The 22,129-nt window shown below is 33.8% G+C and overlaps 1 protein-coding gene across 1 annotated transcript in view; it reads left to right on the top strand.

Annotated features, from left to right (window-relative positions):
• Positions 1 to 1,006: 1,006 nt before the first annotated feature.
• The window catches only part of NIPBL (NIPBL cohesin loading factor), a gene marked incomplete at its 5' end in the record, with an annotated part of 115,755 nt that continues 94,632 nt past the window's right edge, over positions 1,007 to 22,129 (top strand). Inside the window, 8 exons of the mRNA XM_079702333.1 lie at positions 1,007 to 1,070; positions 3,278 to 3,443; positions 5,229 to 5,356; positions 10,783 to 10,882; positions 11,404 to 11,555; positions 16,406 to 16,566; positions 17,469 to 17,565; positions 20,285 to 20,911. Of these exons, the coding sequence (XP_079558459.1) occupies positions 1,007 to 1,070; positions 3,278 to 3,443; positions 5,229 to 5,356; positions 10,783 to 10,882; positions 11,404 to 11,555; positions 16,406 to 16,566; positions 17,469 to 17,565; positions 20,285 to 20,911 (1,495 nt within the window). The remainder of the gene's footprint in view (positions 1,071 to 3,277; positions 3,444 to 5,228; positions 5,357 to 10,782; positions 10,883 to 11,403; positions 11,556 to 16,405; positions 16,567 to 17,468; positions 17,566 to 20,284; positions 20,912 to 22,129) is intronic.

Raw genomic sequence — 22,129 nt, 5'->3', positions numbered from 1 at the left:
GATAAAAAGACAGGATAGTTGTTATCTTTAGAAGGAGCTAGATTGCTAGAGTGACTCCATGGAAGCTTACTTTTTAACTGTTAAACCATACATATATGTTTTAGGAAGTTTTCTCAGTATATCTCATATTTATAATAAAAGTGAGGAAAAAGAAAGTTCTTAATTTTAACTACTTATATACATCTACTTTCTTAATGAAAAACTTAAATTGTAAAGTTGCATTAAGATGTAGGAGTAAGGGGAGTTATTATTATTATATCATTACACTGTTTTGAAGTTTTTAATTAAAAAAACTTAGAGGTTCTCTTAAAAGTTAATGACTAGCAGGTATAACCTCAAAAAAAAACATTTAAACTGTTTAAACTAAAAATTACAATTCAGTTTTCTATTTTAGCACTGTCTTAGATAATTGATGTAGAGCAGACTTCTTTTGTTTGCCGTTTATTTTATGAAGCTATATTAATAAGACAAATCTTTTAATAATGTGCACATTATTTACTAGAAAGGCAAGTTGAAGCTAAATTTTTATGTATTTATGATGTGGAAAAGAAAATAGTGCTTGTCAAAATTGAGTATCCCTGTCTGGTAATATAGCCTACTAGTTACACAGACTCTTGAGCCAGATTGCTTGGGTTCTAATCTTTGCTCTCAAATTACTTGAAACTTCATGTAAATTAATTTCCTCATCAGTAAAATGCAGAAAATAATAGTACCTACTTTAGTTGGTTGTTGTGAGGACTAAATGAGTTATTGTATACAAAGCACTTTGCAGTGTGTAACATACAGTAAGTAGTATATGCATGATGGCTATTATTGTTATATAGTTTGAGCAAACAAGAAAAGCAGAAAATTTTATTTTTTAAGCACTTCCCTAGTAGTAATATATTTGACATATTGTTACAAATAATTGTTTGTTTTTTGTTGCAGTGTTTGGGAAATGGGAAGTAATGACAGCTGGCACCTGAACTAAGTACTTTCATAGGCAACACCATTCCAGAACTTCAGGATGAATGGGGATATGCCCCATGTCCCCATCACTACTCTTGCGGGGATTGCTAGTCTCACAGACCGTAAGTTTGGTTATTCTATCTATGTTCTACTCTGACATTGATTTTTAAAGAGACTATAACATTAATTATTGCAGCATCATAAATAACAAAATGTGTAAAGATTTTAGATTTTGAATGACACACAACATTATTTTCTTTGGTTTATTGGCATAAATGTGAAAGTAACAGAATTAGTGTAGTCAACTAATAATAGATAAGACCTTAATTTCCGTTTCATGCTAAGGACCCATTAAGAAATGGTAGTGTGTGTTTGTTTAAAGGTCTTATATGGTAAAGGGATAAATGCAAAAGTAAGGATCAAAGAAGATGAAACAAAGCATTAAGAAAAATCAAAACCAAAGAAGCATGGATTTGCATAGAGGAACTATTACAGACTTTTAAAAAAGCGTTTATGGAAATGATAACTGAAACTGCCCTTCAAAGAAGAAAATTTGATAACCCAACACAATCTGATTTCTTAGTGACGTTTATTTTGGATGTCATGTTTAGTAATCTTTTGGAGTTTTTCATAGATGTCAAGAGCCTATTTTACCCTGAACACTTAAGTTTAAGAACATCTTCATTCTCCTGAGATTTAATTAGTGTAGCATAATATTTTAGGGACTCATTCTTTTGGTAGGCAACTCTAATTCCTAGTCCCTGGGTAATGGTGCAAAAAGCTCCTCACAATGTTAGTCCTTATCCTACCTGAATAAAGGGAAAAAGAGATATGAGGGGGAGGGTAGACCGTGAGGAGATGACATACTTTTCTTTGTATAGCAAGCATTATGCAAGATATGGGGCTTCATAAAAGGAGCTATAAGAAAATAACTTCAAGAAATGTTTTCATCTGTTTTCCCCCAAATACTATTTTTTTCTGTTATTAATTTCCAGCTGGTTTAAGTGGGGTAAAGTAGATAACAGCCTACAGCTTTGCAGCAGGGCTAGTTTACAAAATCCGACATAACAAGAAAGTAGCCAGTAGGGTTAGAATAACTCAGGTAAGAAAGCTTTTGAAACAGTCTTTAGTTTTGGTTATCACTCTGTTATAGGTAAGGCATAAATTCATGTAATATGTAGGAGTACAGAATCAAATATACTACCAGGAATTTCTTTTGGGGGTGGGGGTGGGGTCTGCCCGTTATCTCAGCTGTACCTCATTTTAAAAATTTGCCCAATAAGCCCTACTTATTAAGTAATAATTTGTTTTCAGTGTTTTTATTAATAAAAACCCTGTTATTACCCATTGTGGCTGAGTGGCATGATAGTTATACTATATAGGTGATTAGAAATTAAACCAAAAACAAAGACACTGTAATTAACTTTCTTAACTATTAGTTTAGACAAATGAACAAATTTCATTTATATGAAGACATTAAATAACTGAATTTAAACTACTGTAAAACATTTATGCCCTTTTGTTTGCTGTCAGAATAAAATGAAGAGAGACTATTTAGTAATTTATAACTTAAAGCAAAATTCCTTAGATATTTTTCTTCCTTTAGAATCCTATTCTGGGGACGTTGTTCTCCTACCAAAGTGAGCTCTTTATTTTTGTATTTATTTAAGCTTTTAAAAACACACATTAGGGCTTCCCTGGTGGCGCAGTGGTTGAGAGTCCACCTGCTGATGCAGGGGACGCAGGTTCGTGCCCTGGTCCGGGAAGATCCCACATGCCGCGGAGCAACTAAGCCCGTGAGCCATGGCCGCTGAGCCTGCGCGTCCAGAGCCTGTTGCTCCACAACGGGAGAGGCCACAATAGTGAGACGCCCGCGTACCGCAAAAAAAACAAACAAACAAAACAAACAAACAAAAAACACACATTACTTGTCTATCTGGTGAAGAGTCAGGTATTGTTACTTGGTTTATTTATTTGATTCTGATAAATCTTATAACAGAAATAATTAATATAGTCTTAATTCTTGGAAATTACTTAGTTTTTAACCCTACTTTTTTAATTCATTTATTAAATTAATAAAGATTTAAGACATGAAAAGTTAGCACAGAGTTTTATTCTTAGAGAGTAATATAATCTATTATGGTCCAAGGGACATTTGGAGAGTTTTAATAGAGTTGTTTGGGGTTTGTTGGGGGAGAGACGGAATGCCTTTTAATAAATTTGTCACATTTATATTTATAACTTATTTTTAATCCCCAAATACATTTAAACACTAAAGAGATTTCTTTCTGTCACTCAGTTTCTAATAATCTGATTTTATTCCCAATAGTCCTGAACCAGCTGCCTCTTCCATCCCCTTTACCTGCTACAACTACAAAGAGCCTTCTCTTTAATGCACGAATAGCAGAAGAGGTGAACTGCCTTTTGGCCTGTAGGGATGATAATTTGGTTTCACAGCTTGTCCATAGCCTCAACCAGGTATCAACAGATCACATGTAAGTACAATCTAAAATAAAATGAAGAGTTTTGGTCTTACTAAGAGAATCAGTATTCCTGGTTTTATTTCAAAAAATTTTTAATGCATAGTTTATTTTAAATTATTTGAATATCCAAGTGAGAATATAGCCTTACTGTGATGAGATATTAATGAGATTTAAATAGGCCATAGTTATTTTGAGACAGTAGTTCTGACCATGTGATTCTATGAGGATCTTTTCGGTTCTTATAATAATCTTGGGATTCATCAAGATGGATCTGTGCAGAGGTCTAATGTTGCTCACGAAGTTAGCTCCCTTTTTCCTGGAATTGCTGGAGTAGTTAGAATTCCCAGGCACTAGGGACTTTAATGCTGGCTTTATTTGGAGTAGGTTTATATGCTTTTCATGTAAAGTATAACAAGGACTCAAAGATTAACTTCAAGGAAGGCTACTACAGAATTTGGGACTAATTTTTTTCCAGGATTTATCATACAATATAAACATAGGTGTGTATTTTCACACAATAGACTTTTAAAATAATATGCACTTAAATTACATAGCTTATTTACAGAACTTTTGCACGAGCATACTTTTTAAAATTTACTTTTTACTACAAAAGCAGTATATACTTATAATATCTCAACACAAAAATGTAAAAAAGTTCACAACCCACTACTCAGCGGTACTCACGTGTCCTTCCATTCTTTTACTGTTGTTTAACTTAAAGTTCATTATTTAGGGGAATGAGGATAAAGCACATTATAATGGAGAGGTCTCTGCCATTAGTTGTAGCACATACTTTAGGGCCATTTTTAAAGCTGATGAATTTAGGTGAAATACTAAATGTGAATTTTCTGATGGAGAAACTGAGAAATGATTGGTTATGTCACTCCAGAAATTCAATACTGTCTAAATATTATATCACTTCTTATACATGTACATCCTTAATCCAAAGTTTTCACCACATATTTAAAGAGATAAGGGAAATAAAATAGCACATGTATAGTTATGATTTATTATATGGAGAGCTGCTTTAAGATTGCCCCCAGAAATTAATTTTATCATTGGATACCATCTTTATGAATCTTACTAGATTTAATGAGTGGAACAGTGACGTGTAGAATATAAGATTTAAAATACTGCCTATATTTAATTTTTTTTATCATTTACCTTCCATAGTTGTGAACTTAATTTGCTACTTACTAATTGCAGCTATTCTTAACCACTTGCTTGGGTTTTTTCCCCTGATGGCTTTATTTGAGAACAGAATAAAGAGGGGAAAATTATGTAACCTTGGGTCTTGTCTTAACCAATGTGGCAACATTATTTCATTCAGAGGACATTCTCAAAAAGACAGATCCACTCACATTCAGATGTAAGGGAGAAAATATATTCCAAGCCCAAATATCAACTTCTGTGCACAGTTATCACCCCTACCCTTCCATTATTTTGAGTAGTTTAGAATAGACACTATTTTCTCCTTTGAAACTAATATGAACATTCTTAAATAAACTTAAAGTTCCATAAAATAATGTTTGGGGTTCTTTTTTTTTCTGTTTAAAATAAAATGGGGGGGGGGAGAAGTCCATAGAAGAGCTCCCCTCTGTCATTTTTTTGATAATTCTTTTTCTTCTAGGATTAGCGTCTTCAAAAATCCACGAAACTGTTAGACATGCTTGTGTAATTTATTTTTATACCATAAGTCTTCTTGATTTTCTGCCTCAGCATTTTCTGAATTTCACTGGTGAATTCTTAATCATCCATCACTGTTTTAATGTTTTGTATTTATTTTTTCAATGCCAGAGAGTTGAAAGATAACCTTGGCAGTGATGATCCAGAAGGCGACATACCAGTCTTGTTGCAGGCCATCCTGGCGAGGAGTCCTAACGTTTTCAGGGAGAAAAGTATGCAGAACAGATATGTACAAAGTGGTGAGGTTTTTAATAATTGAATTTCATAGTATATATATTTTTAATGTGTCCTGTATTAGAACTTGTTTCACATGTAATTAAATTCAGGTGTGTCCTTTAACAGCTAGCTTGTCATCTGTTAATGCCGTGTTGATACCTTGAATGAAGCCAAGAATGAAAAGGAAACTAAATGGATGTTAACATTCTTACAGTTTAATATGTAACTTGGGAATTAGGCAAGGCTTAATATGTGGTTTGCTAGATATTTCAGACTTTATTAGTTCAGTCAATGAAAGAGCTTTAGGAATTTTTTTTATTTAAAAAAATCATAGAATAGATATGAAAGGAGTCTTTTCATTAATCAAATAATAAATAAAAATATCTGCAGAGCTTCTCAACATGTAGTACATGTATAAATAATTATACCATGTATTAGTTTTAGTATCGATGGTGACTATATTCATGGTTATGTAGTAATTGGTTTAACACTTCTGTTGCCTTAGCAATAGAACAAGGTGTATAATAAGTATTACTATTAAGGAAACTTCTATTTATAGTAAGCATTAGAAAACCCATAAAAATGTGATATCCAACACAGATATGATTTTTCTGTAGTCAAGAAGAACCTTTAAGTTAGGAGCATTGTTCTGGTCTGAAGCTTACTGAATCTGGCAAGCCCAAGTACTTGCTTCCCTCTCAAGATTAAAACAGTCAGAAGGGAATAGTTTAGAGAACCCAGGAAGGTCTAGTTTATTTAATTAGTTACTTGTATTCAAGAATATTGCCACATTTATTGACAGTACCTCCATGAAGCTTGCCATTCCATTTCTTAGTTTTGTTTTTTAATAGTATTACTTTGTTGATTCTTTATATTTGTGTGTAAGCTGTGTTTTTAAAGCAGTTGCATAGTTACTATCCATTTCCCAAAGTGAATCCAGGGAAATTTCCTTTCAGGAAATCAAAGGTAGGCATGCAGGGCAAGACTGTATCTTCATCAGAACTAATAAGCTAGATGGCAGTCGTAGGAGACAGATGGGAATGGTGAAAGGAAAGCTAGAATTACACATACTCTGGAAGAGTGTTGGAATGAAAGAAAATATGGAGAGATGTTGATTGGAAGAAAGGCTATAGGCATACCTCGTTTTATTGCACTTCGCTTTATTGCGCTTCTCAGATATTGCCTGTTTTACAAATTGAATGTTTGTGGCAACCACACATTGAACAAGTCTGTCAGTGCCATTTTTCCAGCAGCATTTTACTTTGTGTCTCTGTCACATTTTGTTAATTATCACAATATTTTAAACTTTTTTATTATTATTGTATGTGTTCTGGTGATCTCTGATTGGTGATTTTTGAAGTTACTATTGTAATTGTTTGAGGGCACTAGGAACTGCGCCCATGTAAGACAGTGTAATCAATAAATGTATGTTTTGGCAGGACTGGCAGTTCCCCTCTCCTTGGGCCTCCCTATTTTCTGAGACACAACAATATTGAAATGAGGCCAATTAATAACTTTACAATGGCCTCTTAAGTGTTCAAGTGAAAAGAACAGTCACATGTCTTTCACTTTAATCAAAAGCTAGAGATGCTTAAGCTTAGTGAGGAAGCCATGTCAAAAGCCAGGATAGGCCAAAAGCTAGGCTTCTTGTCCCATACAGCCACCTAGCAAAGGAAAAATTCTTGAAGGAAATGAAAAGTGCTATACCCCAGTGAACACTTGAATGTTAAGAAAGCTAAATAACCTTATTGCTGATATGGAGAAAGTTTTAGTGGTCTGGGTAGAGGATCAAACCAGTTAGAGCATTCCCTTAAGCCAAAGCCTAATCCAGAGCAAGGCCCTAACTCTCTTCAATTCTCCGAAGGCTGAGAGAGGTGAGAAAGCTGCAGAAGAAAAATTTGAAGCTAGCAGAGATTGGTTTATGAGATTTAAGGAAAGAAGCTATCTCCATAACATAAAAGTACAAGGCAAAGCTGCAAGTGCTGATGTAGAAACTGCAGCAAGTTATCCAGAAGATCTAACTAAAATAATTAATGAAGGTGGCTGTGCTAAAAAAAAAATGTTCAGTGTAGACAAAACAGTCTTCTATTGGAAGAAGATGCCACCTAGGACTTTGATGGCTGGAGAGGAGAGTCAATGCCTGGCTTCAAAGCTTCAAAGGACAGGCTGGCTGTCTTGCTAGGAACTAATACAGGTGGTGAATTTAGGTTGAAGCCAGTGCTCATTGACCATTCTGAAAATCCTAGGGCCTTTAAGAGTTATGCAAAATCAACTCTGCCTGTGCTCTATAAATGGAATAACAAACCTGGATGACAAACATGTTTGTTTATAACATGGTTTATTGAATACTTTAAGCCCACTGTTGAGACCTACTTCTCAGAAAAAAAGATTCCTTTCAAAATATTACTGCTCATTGACAGCACATCTGGTCATCCAGGAGCTCTGGTGGAGATGTACAACAAAACTAATGTTGTTTTCATGCCTGCTAACACAACATCCATTCTGCAGCCCATGGATCAAGGAGTCATCTCAGCATTCGAGTCTTATTATTTTAAGAAATACATTTCATGAGACTCTAGCTTCCATAGATAGTAACTCCTCTGATGGATCTGGACAAAGCAAATTGAAAACTTTCTGAAATGTTTCACCATTCTAGATGCCATTAAGAACATTCATGATTCATGGGAAGAGGTCAAAATATCAACATTCACAAGAGTTGGAAGAAGTTGATTCCAGTTCTCATGGATGACTTTTGAGGGGTACAAGACTCCAGTGGAGGAAGTAGCTGCAGATGTGGTAGAAATAGCAAGAGAGCTAGAATTAGAAGTAAAGCCTGAAGATGTGACTTAATTGCTGAAATCTCATGATTAAAATTTAATGGATGAGGAGTTGCTTCTTGTGGATGAGCAAAGAAAGTGGTTTCTTGAAGTGGAATCTACTTGTGGCTGAGATGCTATGAAGATTGTTAAAATGGCAACAAAGGATTTAGAATATTACATAAGCTTTAGTTGACAAAGTAGCAGCAGAGTTTGCGAGAATTGACTCCCAATTTTGAAAGAAGTTTTACTGTGGGTAAAATGGTGTCAAACGGCATTGCGTCCCACCGAGATATCATTCATGAAAGAGTCAATCAATGCAGCAAACTTCATTGTTAATGCAGCAAACTTCATTGTTGTGTTATTTTAAGAAATTGCCAGAGCCACCTCAACCTTCAGCAACCACCATCCTGATCAGTCATCAGCCACCAACATTGAGCAAGACCCTCCACCAGCAAAAAGATTACAACCTCACTGAGGGCTCAAACAATGGTTAGCATTTTTTAGCAATAAAGTATTTTTAAATTAAGGTATGTACATTGTTTTTTTAGACATAATGCTCTTGTACTCTTAATGGACTACAGTATAGTGTAAACATAACTTTTATATGCACTGGGAAACCACAGAAAATTCATGTAACTCCCTTTATTGTGATATTTGCTTTATTGCGGTGGTCTGGAACCGTATCTGCAATATCTCCGAGGTATGCCTGTAATAGGAAATAGGATAAGGGCATTGAGTATAGGATAACGTAAATAAATGTAAGATTGAATAAAGGAAGTCTTCCAAGGCTATTTATACTACATTTTTATAACTTATATCTCTAATAAGAAACTTTGAGTATTCACCTTTCAGTCACATATTTTGTGGTTTTTACTATATATGCTTATTTTTTAGTCTGAAACATTGTTTCATTTCTCCATATCCTACTTTGTAAAAACAAACTAGCATTTAAGAATTGATTCATTGCATGTTGTGATTTTTTTTTTCTAAGCATTTTCCATTTGGTTTTAAAATCTTAAAAGGTGATTTTGGGTTGTTAAATATAAATGTGAGTCACACATTTGGAGAAAATTTAATAATGTGCAAATCACTTCATTCATAGTTCTTTGGATCTCTGAGAGAATCAGAAAGGACTACTAGTATTTCATTTGCCCCTTTTATTTATAAAGCCACTGCCTCCAAACTAGTAATTCCAGCTTGTCACAGTGATGACTGTTAATTCAGGAGAAAATACTTTTTAATTCCCATCTCATGGAGTCTTGCCCCCTTTCTCTCAAAAAAAAAAAATTCAGCAACAGTAGTTATAGCAATTAAATTATTAAGCCATGTAATATATGATTTGGTACTGAATTTGAGTTGGAAGAGAAAATCCGTAAATTGAAATTTAGACTACATAGAAAACACGCTATTAGTGTTAGACTTTGAGGTGCTCTCATCTCATTCAGCCACTGTGGTAGAGCTAGAATCCTTTCTGTAGTTCCTGGCAAATGAACATGTAACTTCTGTTTGAATGTTTCTGGTGAAAGACACTTTTCATATCAGCAGCAGGAAATGAAATTTGGGGAAATAATGTGATACTCGAAACTCCCAGAAAGATTGGCTATACATATCATAAGAAAGGTCAAAGTTAATCATAGATTTTTATCTTTGATTTTAGAGTGTCTAAATAGCTGAATTTTCCTGCATCTCCTATATAACAAAATGCCACTTATGCAACAGTTGAAGGAACAATGTCTAACTTGAAAAGAAATGTGAGAATCTGAAAGCTCTTCTCACACTTTTATTCATTAAGCAAATATTCATTTAATCCTATTTCATGGCAAGAATTACTGTGGAAGAAAGAACAGGAGCATTCTGTTGTTCATTAACAGACTTTCAGATGGTCATTTCAATACCTCAGACTTTGGGCCCCTAAGTAAAGTACTTTTTAAAACTTAGGTCCGGGGCTTCCCTGGTGGTGCAGTGGTTGAGAGTCTGCCTGCCAATGCAGGGGACACGGGTTCGTGCCCCGGTCCGGGAAGATCCCACATGCCCGTGAGCCATGGCCGCTGAGCCTGTGCCTCCGGAGCCTGTGCTCCGCAACGGGAGAGGCCACAACAGTGAGAGGCCCGCATACCGCAAAAAAAAAAAAAAAAAAGAAAGACAAAGACAAAAAAAAAAACTTAGGTCCGAATCACAATGAAATAAATAGTTGTAAAATTAAGCTCCTAAGGTGGGAGATGTATGTAATAAAGTATTCCATGTAATAGGAAAACCATCCAAAAGCCTGTTGTAGACAGAAGCGTGTAGTATTTGGAAAGAGGTTAGATAGAGCAACTTCTGAAAGTTCTTTTCAATTCTAAGGCTAAATGATAGGACAATAGGTAAGCAAGTAAATTTAAAAACAAAAAATTATATCTCTGTCTCTGTCCCTGGATTAGTTATATGCTAAAAGGATGTTTTGGTGAAATTGGTTGTACTTGAAATTTATAGTTTCTGTATTTTGCTCTTCAAAATTAACATGTTGGTCAAAAAGAAAAGAACAGAAAGAACTTTTGAATGTTTGTGAAAAAATGATTGATATAAATCACTTAAAGAATGCTTTACCATTGGAAGAAAATAACATTTTACCATTTTTGTATGTTGTGTAGGAATGATGATGTCTCAGTATAAACTTTCTCAGAATTCCATGCACAGTAGTCCTGCATCTTCCAATTATCAACAAACCACTATCTCACATAGCCCCTCCAGGTAATGTATATATCATTTTATTAAGTACTGTTTTCTGTAGTGAATATGCCTGGGAATATACAGTGTATACATACATTTAGGTAATGGTGAATTACGTGTAGTTAAAAAGTTTAGATGCTTAGCCTTAAATAGTAACCCACCTGAACATTTGCCTTAAAATGTTATATGTGGAAATGCTCTAATATACTAATTTAAGTAAATAGGAACTTAATTTCATACAAACAAAAGAATGTGTTAAAATAACCAGCGTGTTTGAGATAAATAAGAAAATTAATTGAGTAGAATTTAGGGAGCATGTGAAATAAATGAATTACTCCAGTTTTTACAAACTGCTTAATATAACTCTTAGATTATGAATTGTGAATGATTTTTGTACGTTATTTATTTTTCAGAATTTTTCTGTGTACATATATTTTATTTTATACAAATTAGGGTTTGGAGAATTTTATGACAGTGAAATATCAAGGAATATCATATTTATTTCATTTCCTGATATTGTTTATTTGGATTTTGGGTTTTAGCCGGTTTGTGCCACCACAGACAAGCTCTGGGAACAGATTTATGCCACAACAAAACAGCCCAGTGCCTAGTCCATATGCCCCACAAAGCCCTGCAGGATACATGCCATATTCCCATCCTTCAAGTTATACAACACATCCACAAATGCAGCAAGGTAAGAAAGTTGCTTGTTTATTTACAGGGAATGCCTCTAGTTCCCAGCAAATTTATTTTTTTCTTTTTATAAATTTTAAAACACAAATACTAAACTGTATACTTTTTTGTCAATGAACGTTTCTTTTAAGCTGTGGCTTATATTATTAAAAATATGTTACATTTATTACTTGGGAAGTCATCTGGGAGATAAAAAGATCAGTGTAATTTGACTCTTTGGGTTACCTTATTATATTATACAACTGAGTATATCTAGTTATGAAATTAGGAACTGTTTTATTTAATTGGGCTTCTTACAGTAGCACTAAGTCAAAGAAGAATTATGTTTTAATTAGTAAAGTATATGTAGTGTGAAAATTTTAATATCAAGTAGATACAGTACTGGTAGAGGAAAATTAATAACTTGGATTTAAAATTTTCTGGGATTAGATTACTAGTTCTCATTTGAAGTCAATTGTTGATAATATGGTGTCTTTTTAAGATCATACTGCATTGGGATCTATGTCATGGCTATTAAATAATGTATTTACTAGTATATTGTACTTTTTTAGAGAAATTTTGAAAAGTACAAAAGATAATATAACAGATATCTGTGTTTTTAATCCCTCATAATTAACAGCAAATTTTTAACATTCACAGTCAGTCATTAGTTCCTGTTTGTATTCTTGGCTTTTTATTATGCATGGGTCAAAACATGCTTCATTTATAAACTTTTATCCTATAAACTTTTAACTTAGTGTCATGTATTAAAACAGCCAACTTCTGGTTTTCCAAAGCTAGATAATGAAATGGTAGGTTGAGCCTATTTTATACAGTAAGTCAAGGAAAAACTTGGAGACAAATCACACCTTTGGAATAGACACCTCCAAAATTATAGGATTTAGTGTGAGTGCTGAACAGAAGTATGCGTGTATATGGGCTCTTGATACTTGTGAAATATTACTCTTCTACTCTGGTATGCCAAAGTTATGTGAAACATTTTAAATGTAATTAATAAGAGGGAAAATATTGTAAGGTCACATTTGCTTCATACGGAAATATCCACATAAATATGTGTAGAAAAAAACCATAAATTTTTACTCTAAACACTGCTGTTGTTTTATAACAAGATAAACCCAGCTTTTTCAAAAGAATAAGTTGAAATCACAAAATCAAAAGAAAAATGTAGTTTGAGGGCCTATTCAGTAATGAGTCATTTCTTAGAAATTCTCAGATACTTGAGAGACCAAAAATAATACTAGGGATTAGCCCCACACAGATACCAAAATTGTTATAAATAAGAAAATTTAATGTGGTAAGGAACAAATAGATTGGTAAATGGAACAGAAATGGGTCCAGAAATAAGGCAGATGTCTGTGGGAATTTAGAGTTTGTGAAAGGTAATATTTAAAAAACACTTTATAAAAAAAAAACACTTTATATTATAAAAATTTTAACCATGCAGAAAAGTTGAAAGAATAGCACAGTGAACCATTTCACCAATAGGCATTCTGCCTCTCTGTCCTTAAATACATCTGCTAGGAAGTCAATTCTCCTTTATAAACACCAAGTGTAATAATTTACCCCTAAAAGAATTAAGAACATTTCTGTAGTATCATCTGATACCATCTACATTGTTTTCACCAGTTGGCCTCAAATATGTCTTTTATAACCTTTTTTCCCCCACATATGATCTAATCTAGTTTCTCACACATTACATTTGGTTTTTACATTTCTTTTGACTCTTTTAATCTAAACAGTCCCATACCCTTTCCCCATGACAGTAATTTTTGTGTTTTTGAGGAGTCTATGCTACTTTTGTTGTAGAATATCCCATATTCTAGACTTCACTGTTTCCTCATTGTGTTGTTTAATTTGCTTATATACTTCCTATATTTCCTACCATCTGGAAGTTATCTTTAAAGGCTCTGTTAGTTTCTAGTTGTATATTTTTGGCAAGGGTACTAAATAAGTAACGTTGTACACTTGATACTACATCACATCAGAGGGCATATAATGGCAAGTGGCTTCATTATTAGTGACATTTAGGTGATGACTACTCCATGTCTTCTTTTATAAGGAACATAATATTTCTTTGCAATCAGTGAGCAATCTGTCAGGTGATATTTTGAGATCATGTAACTGTCCTATTTCCTATTAATCTTTATCCTAAAGGGTTTACCATCCAATAATGATTCTCTTTTCATCAGTTTTTACACTGGTCATTGGAAAATGGTGATTTTCCAATTTTGTCATTCTAAAGATGGTATTTTGAATCAGTGTGTGATAATGGATTGTTTAATAAATCATGTTGGATTGGTTGGCTAGGCATTTTGAAATTTTATTTGGATTCCTAGATCATCTAGAGCAAAAATGTTTTAGATGGATGAACTATTTACATTTGTATTTTAAGTCATAAAATTATAAAAAGAAGGGGCTGCCCTGGTGGCACATTGGTTAAGAACCTGCCTGCCAATGCAGGGGACACGGGTTCGAGCCCTGGTCCGGGAAGATCCCACATGCCGTGGAGCAACTAAGCCTGAGCGCCACAACTACTGAGACTGCGCTCTAGAGCCCGCGAGCCACAACTACTGAACCCGTGTGCCACAGCTACTGAGCCTGCGCTCTAGAGCCCGTGCTCTGCAACAAGAGAAGCCACCACAATGAGAAGCCCGCACACCACAACGAAGAGTAGCCCCCACTCTCCGCAGCTAGAGAAAGCCAGCACACAGCAAGGAAAACCCATTGCAGCCCAAAATAAATTAATTAATTTTAAAAGAAATTATAAGAAGAAAACATGGGGGGAATTTTGGGTACCTTAGGGTCGAGAAGGCCTTGTTTCTAAGCAGGACTGGATTCTAGAAATGGAAAAAAAACCAGATTAATTCTAAATTTCTGTGTAATAGGAGAGAACAAATAAGGACAAGTAAATTTAGGGAAAAAATTTTTTTTCAATATTTATTACAAAGTATTAATTTAAATATAGCAAGATCTTATGCAGGTTGATAAGAATAAGACAAAAATAAACTAAAGAATTAAACAAACAATTTACTGAAAAAGAAAAGCAAAGTGGATTCAGAAAGATTTAATACATGTACGGAAGTACGGTCAACCTGGCTCACAATTAAAGAGATGCAAATCAAAATTTAATTGAAATAAAATTTTATATCTATCAGATTAGTAACATTTTATAGTGTGTGGGGAAATTTGAACTTCATACAGTCTTCATAGGGCCATAAATTGATACAACCATTTTAGAGAGCAGTTTGACAATATCTGTTCCAGTTTAAAATACATATACCTCCTTCAGTTGTTAAAAATCTGTCTCCCTGGGTCCCTGGTGGCGCAGTGGTTGAGAATCCGCCTGCCAATGCAGGGGACACGGGTTCGTGGCCCGGTCCGGGAAGATCCCACATGCTGTGGAGCGGCTGAGCCCGTGAGCCATGGCCGCTGAGCCTGCGCATCCAGAGCCTGTGCTCCGCAACAGGAGAGGCCACAACAGTGAGAGGCCCGCGTACTGCAAAAAAAAAAAAAAATCTATCTCCCTTACAAGTAGGGGTGGGGATAAAAATGCTCAGGCAGTTTTATCTCAAGTTCTAGCATGCATTCATGGAAAAGATACTCTGTTCTTACATGAATTAAAGACTAAGTGTGAAAAAACAAAACTATGAAACTTTTGAAAGAAAATATCAGAGAGTAATTTTTATGATTTTATGTTAAGTAGGGAATCTGAATGTCTAATACACATGAAAAGATGCTTGGCTTCACTGTTAATTAAGGAAGGAAATACTAATTAAAGTGGCTGTCAGAGACATTTTCCATCTTCAAATTGACGAAAATCATTGGCAAGGATATAGAGCAGTATGAACACTTACCTACTACCAGTAGAGTGGACATAAATAATTTGGAAAGCTATTCGTTAATATTTAGTAAGGTTTAAAAACAGGAATATCCAGCAATTTCACTCCTAAGACACATTTGTAAAAAAGTCATATACAAGAATATACATTACAGCATTGTTTATGATGGCAAAAATACTCAAGCAATCTAAACTACTAACAAGGGACTTCCCTGGTGGCACACTTGTTAGGACTCCACGCTCCCAATGATGGGGGCCCGGGTTCAATCCCTGGTCCAGGAACTAGATCCCACATGCATGCCACAACTAAGAGTTTGCGTGCTGCAGCTAAGAGTTTGCATGCCACAACTAAGGAGCCAGCAAGCCTCAACTAAGGATCCCGCCTGCTGCAACTAAGACCTGGCTCAAACAAACAGATAAATATTTTTAAAAAATAAAAAAATAAACTACTAACACAAGGATGGATAAAGTATGTACATTATGCAGCAGAATATATATAATTATTTATTCAAAGTAAATGAATTTAAAGCTACATATATAAAAATGGATACATTTCAACACAATATTGAATTAAAAAGCAAGTTATAGGAGGTTATATACAATACATATACCATTTATACAAAATTATAATGTGCAAAACAGTGCTGTGTGTTATTTAAGAGTATATTGATTTATAGCAAAGGTAAAAAGGTATTCATAGGTAGAGTGAACTCTAAATTCAGTATAGTGGTTACTTTTAGGGAATAAGGGGAAGGAAATAGTGGAGAGGAATATGCAGATATATGGAGAGCTTCAGCCATATCTAATGTCTTATTTCTTTTCAAAAATCAATCTGAATGACTTGTGGCAAAGTGTTAAGATTTGATCAAGCTCTGGATAGTCAGCCAGCTCATTATATTAGTCTTTGTAATTTATGTATGCTAAAATATTACTTGTGAACAATTATTATTGTCCTGTAAGAATTTTAACAGTTTATTTTTATAAAGCTTTTTTAAAATTCTTATTAATTTCAGCATCGGTATCAAGTCCCATTGTTGCAGGTGGTTTGAGAAACCTACATGATAATAAAGTTTCTGGTTCGTTGTCTGGCAGTTCTGCTAATCATCATGCTGATAATCCTAGACATGGCTCAAGTGACGACTACCTACACATGGTGCACAGGCTAAGTAGTGACGTATGTAATATATTAGTTATCATTAAGGTAATAAAATAGTTCTAATATTTGTCTCATAACCTAGTATTTCAGTTCTGTAATTTGAAGGATATCTACCTTTTACTGAGGATTATACTGGGTCTGAGAATCTAGCTGTACCTGTAGAGCAGGGTTGGTAAACTGGCCAGTAGTCTGACCCATAAACTAAGACTGATTTTCACAGTTATAAAGTTTAAAAGAACAACAACAAAGAACGTTATGTGACAAACTGTATATGATCCATAAAGCCTAAAATATATACTATCTGTCCCATTACAGAAAAAGTTTGCCAACCTCTGGTCTAGAGGTTTAGGTCCTTAATGAAATATACTTCATTTTTAAATGTTTGCTCACACAAAGATGTCCTCTTAAATAATGAGCCTTTATTTATTAGTGCTTAACTCTTTTTCCCTCTAAGACTTGTACAGAAATTTTTTTCCCTGAAATTTAATGTTGCTTTAATGTTACTGAAATATTCCACATACTGGAAATCTGTCTTGTCATTGGTTTGGTGGTATTATCGCATAAGTTACATGTATTTAAGTTTAACAAAGATGACATTGGACTCTGCCCTCAAGACATTTACATTTACAGCCTGGTGGGATGTTCAGAGCTCCTTTGGTAGAAAATAGCAAACAAAAATGAAGCATACTAGTAATACCAGTTTTCTTATTCATTGCTATGCTTAGGCTGTTGATTCTTTTGGATACAATTTCAATTCTTCTAAGATATACCACGAAGAAAACAGGAAAGTGCAGAAGAATTATGCTTTTGAATACCAACACTTTACCTGTCAGTAATTTATGTCTTTTATTGGTTCTCTTTAAGATTTCTATAAAACCTCTTCTATCATTCAAGATATAAATGTTATACTCTATTCCTAGGATGGAGATTCTTCAACAATGAGGAATGCTGCATCTTTTCCCTTGAGGTCTCCACAGCCAGTATGTTCCCCTGCTGGAAGTGATGGAACTCCAAAAGGTATCATTGTAACAAAAATTTCCTTAAATTTTTCACATTTCAAGTTGAGTAAAGAATTCAGACTTCTTAATGCAGTTACCAAAAATTATTCTCTATTGTTTTTCACTTATTGTAGAAAAAAATGAACCTGTACTTACTGATACTGTTTTCAGATATATACAGTATCATTCTTACTAATAATCCAGTGGTCTTTTCAAACCACAATCTTTTTCATCTTTCTTAAATATTTGAAATTATTGATCAGCTTTCCCCAATCTTCACCCTCCCCCCAAAACTTATTTTGTATTGAATCCACCTATTTTCCTCATCCTTTTCTCATTGATTTTTTTTTTCTTCGTTAGCTCTTTTCTCTGCTCTATCATTTCTCAAGATTTCTATCATTAGATTTTTAATCTTCCATTGTACGTTTTTCCTTGGCTATTTTACTCAGTTTTGGTAATAGCGTTTGTTACTTTTGCGAACAGGACTCCCAAATCAATATCTTTTGCTTCCAGTCCTGTCTCCCAAGTTGTAATTTTTCATTTCTGGACAAAACCTCCTCATATCTAGCTGGTATTTCAAATTCATATTCAAAATTGTACTCACTGTTCTTTCTGCCATTCCTGTTTCTCTTAATGCTATTCCAAATCCTGAATTATCTTTAAAGTCTTCTCTTCTTAGGTAGTCATTTATCAAAATGGCCAGCTCTATGTTAATTACTTCACTAGATCTCTTACACCTACTTTCATTTCTGCTTATTAAAATCGTATTAATTCTTCAAATTCTAAGTTAAATGGGTGATCTTCTATGGACCCTTCCCTGGTTTCCCCAAGCCGTTAGTTTCTGTTTTTCTAATAACTTATCCTGTACTATCTTATGGACATGAATTCTATTTTATTTATCTTCAAATTCCCAAAGAACCTTGTGTGGTCTTCTGTGTATAATAGAGTCAAAAAATTCTGAGTCCAGGTTTGAACTATTATTTAAAATACTTAAAACTAAGGTCTAATAATTGGAGTCATCCAAGTTTGTTGGAAGAGAATATTGTATCCGTTTTAGAGAAGTAGCTTTAAATTGCAGTATAGCTGATAACAAATTTTATCTATCTGTGAGAAATTCTAATTATAGCCGTCTAAAACATGGACTGGTCTGCCTCATTGTAAAGATTTTTTTTTTCATAGATTATGTTCCAACTCTTTGATCCAGGGATATTCTTCATGAGGTGAAAGTCGAACTTTTATGAGCCATTCTAATACAATAATTAGAATTATGAGCCATTCTAATTCTATAATTCTATGAATTTCCAGACATAGAAATAACCCAGCTTTTGAAAGAGAGAACAACTTCCAGAGTAACTCTATTTGTACTTTAGGTATCAAAGTTAGGTACGTATCTCACAAGTATTTTCAGAGTAAGAAATAATCAGAGTGCCAGGGAGGAATAACAGTGGGATAGCTGGTTGCTCTAGATAACCAGACCATTTTTCCTCTAACTGTTGAGGATGGATAGATGAGTGAATGGATGAATGGATTGTTAGGTGGATAGATAACTTTAGATAGAAAGAGAAGAAAACTTTAGAACAGTTAACCTCACAAACACATTAGTCATCAGAAGCCTCTATTTCTGTTTGTGAGGTTGTTTTCCAACTAGTTTTGAAGGTTGAATGCATCTTCAATTAGCCTAGTTTAATTTTTAGATAAATTGTTGGAATTTAAAGTTTGTTCTAAAATAGATATAATGTGACATGTAAACTTTAAATAAAAAGGCAATATGTTGTGTTATAATGTGTAAGATGTTATGGAAAACCCGAACGAACATTTTTTGGCCAACCATATAAAGCACTTTTAGCTTGACTGATTTTTATAATTTCCTATGGGTTTTTAAAATTTTTATAATCTAATTCAAAGAAATGTATATATTATTCAGATACAATTATACTTTTATTTCTGAAGCATATTGATGCGGTTCTTCCTCATTGACAGCTTGTTAACTAGGAAAAATTTTCCCATTCGATTAGCTTACTTTTAACACTTCCTTATATCGTATAGTGTTTAATTTAATGGGATCTGGGCTGAAGATATTTTATTTGCTGGACCTGCATATTTTTCTAATAAAAGGAGGATTAGCAAGCTGAAGAGAGTATGTGAATGATGTTAAGTGGAGGGAGAAAGAGAAGACCACATAAAGGTATAAATTAATACTTTACTACCAATTTGTTAAGTAAGTGAAGACTGATCATTGTAATTTTTCCCACTTCCTTTTTCTTATACCATTAAGTATTCCTGTGAGTGTACACCCTAGGATTAATTATTTTATTTTTTTGTAATTTGACAGACTTATTTTTAATTTAGACACATCAGTTTTCCTAGATAATAAGTGAGAGAATAGAGATGATCATACCCCAAATATTTGTGTTGCATCTTTAGAAATAGTGAAGTCTTTTGCCATTTTCAAGCTAAGTATTTATATTTTTTACGTGAAAAAATAGAAATAATACTGGTCTGGAAGATGGAATACTCATATTTTAATTCAAACCTGGATCGTCTACCAGCAAGCTAAAAGACCATGGGGGACACATCTTTAGGCTTTCTTTTCATATTCTGTAAATAAGTAGCTTGGATGAGATAATTTAACATTTTTTCTAGCGGTACTGTATTGTCACTTATTTAATATGTTTATCACATTGTCTGAAAATGTAAATCTAGCACAACTGTTCATTCCTGTTGAATTGTTTTTCTAGGATCAAGACCACCTTTAATCCTACAGTCTCAGTCTCTACCTTGCTCATCACCTCGAGATGTTCCACCAGACATCTTGTTAGATTCTCCAGAAAGAAAACAAAAGAAGCAAAAGAAAATGAAATTAGGCAAGGATGAAAAAGACCAGAGTGAGAAAGCTGCAATGTATGATATCATTAGCTCTCCATCCAAGGACTCTACTAAACTTACATTAAGACTTTCTCGAGTAAGGTCTTCAGACATGGACCAGCAAGAGGATATGCTTTCTGGTATGGAAAATAGCAATGTTTCAGAAAATGATATTCCTTTTAATGTGCAGTACCCAGGACAGACTTCAAAAACACCCATTACTCCACAGGATGTAAACCGCCCACTAAATGCTGCTCAGTGTTTGTCGCAGCAAGAACAAACAGCATTCCTTCCAGCAAATCAAGTGCCTGTTTTACAGCAGAACACTTCAGTTGCTACAAAACAGCCCCAGACTTCTGTGGTACAGAATCAGCAACAGGTATCACAACAGGGACCTATATATGATGAAGTGGAATTGGATGCATTGGCTGAAATTGAGCGAATAGAGAGAGAATCGGCTATTGAAAGGGAGCGCTTTTCAAAAGAAGTTCAAGATAAAGGTAAAATAGTCTCATTACTACCGCTTCATGCTCTCGGCACATATTTAATTATAATGTCAAAAAAGTTTTTAAAGTAACTCTTTTTTTCTCATTATATTTTATAATTTTTAATGTTTCTCCTCAAAATTATGGTTTTATTACTAAAATGCTCACCCCTCAGAAGTTAAAGTCTTAATTTCATTTTTTATCTAAAACCACTGTCTGAGATATGGTAATTCTATATAACACATCTGTCACCTATTATATACCAAGTTATTTTATCTGTGCTTGTCTACTAAAATGAACATTAACATTTCTATATTACATGTGTTTTCCACAAGTTATGTTAATATAATTTTGCATCTTCACCTTTTTTCTACCAAAACAAGGTTAACGCTATAGAATTATTTTGAATCAGTACATTTAAGAAAAGTTTGTATGTTTATTATGCAATTAGATTTTTCACTTAGTTTCTAATTCTGTCATCTCTTAATAATGTGAATTTTTTTAAGTAAAAAAATAGGAAAGAATTTTAATATGAAATAGCAAACTTTAAGAATCAGGGATCTTTTGTTGGTGATTATGGTTAAGTGTTCTCTTTTGTCTGACTAGTGTATTAGGATGGATTTTCAAGACACCTGTTCTATGAGTTTATGGGCTTTCTTTTGTGCTTTATAAAAAATTATAATCAAAGTAAGTTTTGTTAATTTCTTGATTATTTGGTGAACATTATGTATACAATCTCTTAAATTTTTAGAGAGACTAATGAATCAGTGGTTGAAATTAGTAATTTATGAATTTGATGTCTCTACAGTAGACGCATATACACATTTGACCATTCAAACCAAAGAATACTTTAAGATTTAATTTTATAGTTAAATATTCTAGATTGATTTATAGTTCTTAGAGTTTCTGTTTGGTCATTATAAAGCAAAACTTCGTGATGTTGACTAGAGCTCATTTTTATCTGTGATCTTGTTCATTATGTGACAGGATCCTTTCTAGATAATTGTGTTCCTCTGCTAAGAAACATGCTGAAGATTCATATTATGTTTCCTATCATTTGTCTCTTTTTAATGTTACTGGAAAAACAGACTGTATTTGGTAATTGTTGTACTACAGTGTTTGCTAAGTGCATAAATCACGGGTAGATGCAAATAAAGAGATTGCTAGAAATCTTCATTTTATTGGCTAGGGAACTGGTGTTGTTTTTTTGTTTTGTTTTTAACAAGCAAATCA

Source organism: Hyperoodon ampullatus, assembly GCF_949752795.1.
Source record: "Hyperoodon ampullatus genome assembly, chromosome: 4".
Classification (NCBI taxonomy): Eukaryota; Metazoa; Chordata; class Mammalia; order Artiodactyla; family Ziphiidae; genus Hyperoodon; species Hyperoodon ampullatus.
This window is presented reverse-complemented; position numbering and strand designations above follow the sequence as displayed.